The 5954-nt window shown below is 43.8% G+C and overlaps 1 protein-coding gene across 1 annotated transcript in view; it reads left to right on the top strand.

Moving 5' to 3' along the window:
• zic4 (zic family member 4) overlaps positions 1-2861 on the top strand; it is an 11052-nt gene extending 8191 nt beyond the window's left edge. The window contains exon 2 of the mRNA XM_020473992.2: positions 1691-2861. Coding sequence (XP_020329581.1) covers positions 1691-2127 — 437 coding nt within the window. The 3' untranslated portion in view covers positions 2128-2861. The remainder of the gene's footprint in view (positions 1-1690) is intronic.
• The last annotated feature ends 3093 nt before the right edge of the window (positions 2862-5954 follow it).

The following is a 5954-nucleotide window of genomic DNA, read 5'->3' as shown; positions in this document are numbered from 1 at the left end:
AGGGCAAAACAGACCAGAAGGACAAGGCAACAGACCAGGACGACAGGGCAACACAGGTCAGGGCAACACAGGTCAGGGCAACACAGACCAGAAGGAGAAGGCAACAGACCAGGACGACAGGGCAATACAGGTCAGGGCAAAACAGACCAAAAAGACAGGACAACACAGACCAGAAGGACAAGGCAACAGACCAGGTCAGGGCAACACAGGTCAGGGCAACAGACCAGGACGACAGGGCAACACAGACCAGAAGGACAAGGCAACAGACCAGGACGACAGGGCAACACAGGTCAGGGCAACACAGGTCAGGGCAACACAGACCAGAAGGACAGGGCAACAGACCAGGACGACAGGGCAACACAGGTCAGGGCAACACAGGTCAGGGCAACACAGACCAGAAGGACAGGGCAACACAGACCAGAAGGACAAGGCAACACAGACCAGAAGGACAGGGCAACACAGACCAGAAGGACAGGGCAACACAGACACAAAAGGACAAGGAAAGTGATAACCCATTTATGTTTGAAAGACTTGTTGTCACTCCAATCTGTCCCCAATAAATATTTTAACTTACTGGGACATTGTAACCACATAGGAATTCAATTGATACGAAGTTCTCACTCACGGGTGCAACATATGCAGCCTGTTATAAGACACGCCTGAAAATATGCTAATGACGAAGAAACAGCATCAGCATGAACTCACTAGCGGGGTGGAATTACATTCTGCGGGGTGGAATTACAGTAGGCCTACCATCCCGAAATACCGCGATTTTCCCACAATGCACCAACATTTACAATAAGCTGCAGTAACACTTCTGTTTTGTTTTACTGTTGATTATATATGACAGTTTTCCATTACTTTGCAATATAAACAAGTACATGTCAAGTATGATAATAACTACAGGTAGAGGACAGCTTGTGTCTTAAACTACAGGGACCTACGTTCTCAACAAAACCATAACCAAGCCACTAAAATCCTGCAAATTATAATCCATTATCTTTTTATTTTATGTAACACTTTGACCTATTGCATACAACAGTAGAGCTGTCCTAAGGGAACACAGCTGGTTCATTGGGCTGTCCTAAAGGATCTCAGCTGGTTCATTGGGCTGTCCTAAGGGAACTCAGCTGGTTCATTTGGGCTGTCCTAAGGGAACTCAGCTGGTTCATTGGGCTGTCCTAAAGGATCTCAGCTGGTTCATTGGGCTGTCCTAAGGGAACTCAGCTGGTTTATTTGGGCTGTCCTAAAGGATCTCAGCTGGTTCATTGGGCTGTCCTAAAGGATCTCAGCTGGTTCATTGGGCTGTCCTAAAGGATCTCAGCTGGTTCATTGGGCTGTCCTAAAGGAACTCAGCTGGTTCATTGGGCTGTCCTAAAGGAACTCAGCTGGTTCATTGGGCTGTCCTAAAGGAACTCAGCTGGTTCATTGGGCTGTCCTAAAGGAACTCAGCTGGTTCAATGGGCTGTCCTAAAGGAACTCAGCTGATTCAATGGGCTGTCCTAAAGGAACTCAGCTGGTTCATTGGGCTGTCCTAAAGGAACTCAGCTGGTTCATACAATAGGCAATACACTATAAGCCAGTATGGTTTTATATGACCATGCGTCAGCACCAAAAATAGAGCAGCGGTTTTAGTTTATGCCTTTGGGGTTTCTGGATCCAACGCCTAACTTATGTTCCCTTATTTCAGGTGAGAAACCCTTCAAATGTGAGTTTGACGGCTGTGACCGACGTTTCGCCAACAGCAGTGACCGGAAGAAGCACTCCCACGTGCACACCAGCGATAAGCCCTACAACTGCAAAGTGAGAGGCTGTGACAAATCCTACACACACCCCAGCTCGCTCCGAAAACACATGAAAGTCCACTGCAAGTCTCCGCCACCGAGCTCTGGCTACGAGTCATCAACCCCGTCATTGGTGTCCCCATCATTGGACTTAGGCCGAGAGCCAGGGTCTTCGTCGCTCTCGGAACCAGCAGCCTCGTCCCAGCCCGCCAATTTAAGAGAGTGGTACGTCTGTCATAGTTCGGGTGCCAGCGGCACTCAGACACCCCCCAGCGGCTCCTCCAGCCCTGATTCCGAGGATGAGACCCTCTACAGACACCCAGAGCCAAGGGACGCGTTCTAACCAAAATTGGCCTAGAAAATAATAAAAAATATATCCAAGATATTTTCTAATATGCCCATGGACTCAGAAAATAAACATATCGAGAAGGTCTATTTTCTAAGGTCCAAATCATTCAATGCACTGGCATATCGACAAAATAAGAAACAGCCAAATTGTAGTTTTGTGATCGCTTTCTTATATCCCCATGTGGATGAGTATGAACAAATATTCTGTACATTTGTTCAAATGTCTCGTGCTGGTTAATTGTATGTTTGTATTATTTTGTAAATCGAGGTTTGAATTGAATATCTTTTTAATTTATTTTTTTGAATCTGACATGAACATTTTTGTATTATCGAACCAAAGTGTTTTCAATATGAAAAATAAGTGAATGTACATTTGTAAAATTGCTCAAATTCAATGTGTTAATAACAGTAATGTTGTAAGCTTTGATCTTTCAGCTATTTTAATTGTTTGCTACTCTTATTTGTATAAATTAAATAATTGAGAAGTTTTGAGTTTCATACAGACATATTTTTTTCCTATTGCGTGTTTTCAGATAGTCTATTTGATATTACATTCATAAATGTTTGGTCAACGTGGTCATTTTGTGATTTGGTCATTCTTGTCATTATTTGTTATTAATGCATTTTTATAAAAATGTTGTCCTACCGAGAAAAGACACTCGAAATGTGTTACCAACTGCGTTGTAATTTGTCAGTATTTTGAATAAATCCTGTATGATAAAATTGCTATTTTACTTTTCTCGGTCTTTACTTTTTAACATTGATATTTACAATGATTTATTTAAATGCATATACTACGAGGGTACAGTTAAAAACGAATATATCACAGGTTCTGTAAAACGCTTTCAGCCTCACGGTTTAGAAGACTCGTGCATAACTTTATAACGCAGCAGAGCAGATTACCACCGATCCTTTTTTTTTTAAAGGAATCATGAGACAAAATACAGAGAGATTGTTCTATCACTATATTCAACAGCGAGCATTATTGCCATTGGTGACTTATTATGTCTCATGTCTATAAGGTAGAGCCCATAAGGAACAAAACGTGTTGTACCCGGAGCACTTCAAACCTAACGTTCAGTAGGAGATTTTTGTTACGTTTGAACGATGTTTTTTTTATTGCTGTCCTTTCTACTGCTACAGCTTCTTGCCAACGTGTAGACATTTAAATCCGCATAAAGACACATTGAAAAGATCTCACCTTCTAGGTATTATATTTACAATTCGCTTACTCTAAACGTTCCTCACCCCTGAATAGTGGAAAAATACAAAGCGATTCTTTAAAAGAAAATCCATATATATTTTTTTTTAAATATATATATTTATTCACATGTCCATGTCTTGTTTGTGCGGCTCTATTTCTCTCTTAGATAAAGTGTGATTTTATGCAGGGAAGATGAGGGCAGCATTTGATGAAAGGCTATATTCTCATCCAGACTTCAAAGATCTTTTAACACAAAGAGCCATTTCTTCATGACGGTGAGTCCTCACGGTGAATTAAGATTTCTATAGCAATAGCCGAGTCAAACTCGAATAATATGGGGCCATGTCCGAGGACTTCAGCGCCTCTTCAAAGGAATGTAATATTTGCTGTCCATGGGGTAGGAAACGGTCATCTATGGTCTTTCGATCCAATATAAGGATAAAATATTCTTTTGCTATATTTTTTAGAACTATCAAAAGAGAAGCCGCTAGAATTACGCACTTATTCCCACAATAATAGACTTGCATTGCATAGCTTCTTGTATGTGTCCTGTGAACGGAGGCTGGAGTTAGCTGGTTCGGTGAACGGAGGCTGTAGTTAGTGGGTTCTGTGAACAGAGGCTGTAATTAGTGGGTTCTGTGAACGGAGGCTGGAGTTAGTGGGTTCGGTGAACGGAGGCTGGAGTTAGTGGGTTCTGTGAACAGAGGCTGTAGTTAGCTGGTTCGGTGAACGGAGGCTGGAGTTAGTGGGTTCTGTGAACAGAGGCTGTAGTTAGTGGGTTCTGTGAACGGAGGCTGTAGTTAGTGGGTTCTGTGAACGGAGGCTGTAGTTAGTGGGTTCTGTGAACGGAGGCTGTAGTTAGTGGGTTCTGTGAATGGAGGCTGTAGTTAGTGGGTTCTGTGAACGGAGGCTGTAGTTAGTGGGTTCTGTGAACGGAGGCTGTAGTTAGTGGGTTCGGTGAACGGAGGCTGGAGTTAGCTGGTTCTGTGAACGGAGGCTGGAGTTAGCTGGTTCGGTGAACGGAGGCTGGAGTTAGCTGGTTCGGTGAACGCAGGCTGTAGTTAGCGGGTTCTGTGAACGGAGGCTGGAGTTAGTGGGTTCTGTGAACGGAGGCTGGAGTTAGTGGGTTCGGTGAACGGAGGCTGGAGTTAGCTGGTTCGGTGAACGGAGGCTGTAGTTAGCGGGTTCTGTGAACGGAGGCTGTAGTTAGCGGGTTCTGTGAACGGAGGCTGGAGTTAGCTGGTTCTGTGAATGGAGGCTGGAGTTAGTGGGTTCGGTGAACGGAGGCTGTAGTTAGTTGGTTCTGTGAACGGAGGCTGTAGTTAGTTGGTTCGGTGAACGGAGGCTGTAGTTAGTGGGTTTTGTGAACGGAGGCTGTAGTTAGTGGGTTCTGTGAACGGAGGATGTAGTTAGTGGGTTCTGTGAACGGAGGCTGGAGTTAGCGGGTTCTGTGAACGGAGGCTGTAGTTAGCGGGTTCTGTGAACGGAGGATGTAGTTAGTGGGTTCTGTGAACAGAGGCTGTAGTTAGTGGGTTCTGTGAACAGCGGCTGTAATTAGTTGGGTCTGTGAACGGAGGCTGGAGTTAGCGGGATCTGCTTTCTTCAAAACCAGTATTGGTATATCCTCGTGTTTTGGACTGAGGGGGATAAGCACAAGCATGCTAATAGTGATTGTAGAGATGGTCGAAAGCCGCTCGAAAGATGTGAAGTTTGGAACAGGTAGCCTATTGGGAAACAACCTTCCCTATGTGACTGAGCTGACGGTAGAGCACATGTGCGTTTCGGGTAGCTACAATGTAGTATTATTTAAAAATGAATGAAAAAGTATTTTAAAATTAAATAAAATACAATAATAGCCTATAAATGGGTTTGTGTCTTAATTTATTCCATCATGTCAAACATACACCGGGAAATGTTATACACTAATTAAGACAGGTACATACATGCTTTTACTAGGATCTGAGGCGTACATTTGTTTTCTAGAGGCTGAGAGTATGCAGAACCCGCTGCAGAACATTAGCCATTCTAAGGCACGAACAAGGCGGGAGTCCCCACTGTCTCATACGTTTAGAGTTCCTTTGGTGCTTGTATTGCCGTTTACTCTGTCCAAGTGCTCCACAGAAAAGAATGAATAATCAACACTACAACAACCAAAAAGAACCAAACAGTCCTCTCCATAGCACCAGCTCTTGTGCCTGCAAAGAGGTAAAAGATAGTTCGGTCTCAATTGAAGCGAGGAGTCTTTGAAGCAGGACTTTATTATCTGAGCAATTCTTCCACGTCGTCCGAACGACGCCGATGACACGGAAAACCTTCTTTGTCACCGATGTGTTCGACTCGTCTCTGTTGCGCCTTACAACGCTTTAAGATCCAGCCTTCAAAGGGGAGACAAGGGCTGACAGAATGATATATAAAACAACCTGTAATTATTCAACACTAATACTTATTGGTGAGAATACACCGTTTCTGCACTGCATGCAAAAACAACATTGACCCTGCATGTTTGGAGAGGGTGTACGAGAATACAAGTGTGTGTGTGTGTGTGTGTGTGTGTGTGTGTGTGTGTGTGTGTGTGTGTGTGTGTGTGTGTGTGTGTGTGTGTGTGTGTGTGTGTGTGT

The sequence above is a fragment of the Oncorhynchus kisutch genome, linkage group LG11 (assembly GCF_002021735.2).
Source record: "Oncorhynchus kisutch isolate 150728-3 linkage group LG11, Okis_V2, whole genome shotgun sequence".
NCBI lineage: Eukaryota > Metazoa > Chordata > Actinopteri > Salmoniformes > Salmonidae > Oncorhynchus > Oncorhynchus kisutch.
This window is presented reverse-complemented; position numbering and strand designations above follow the sequence as displayed.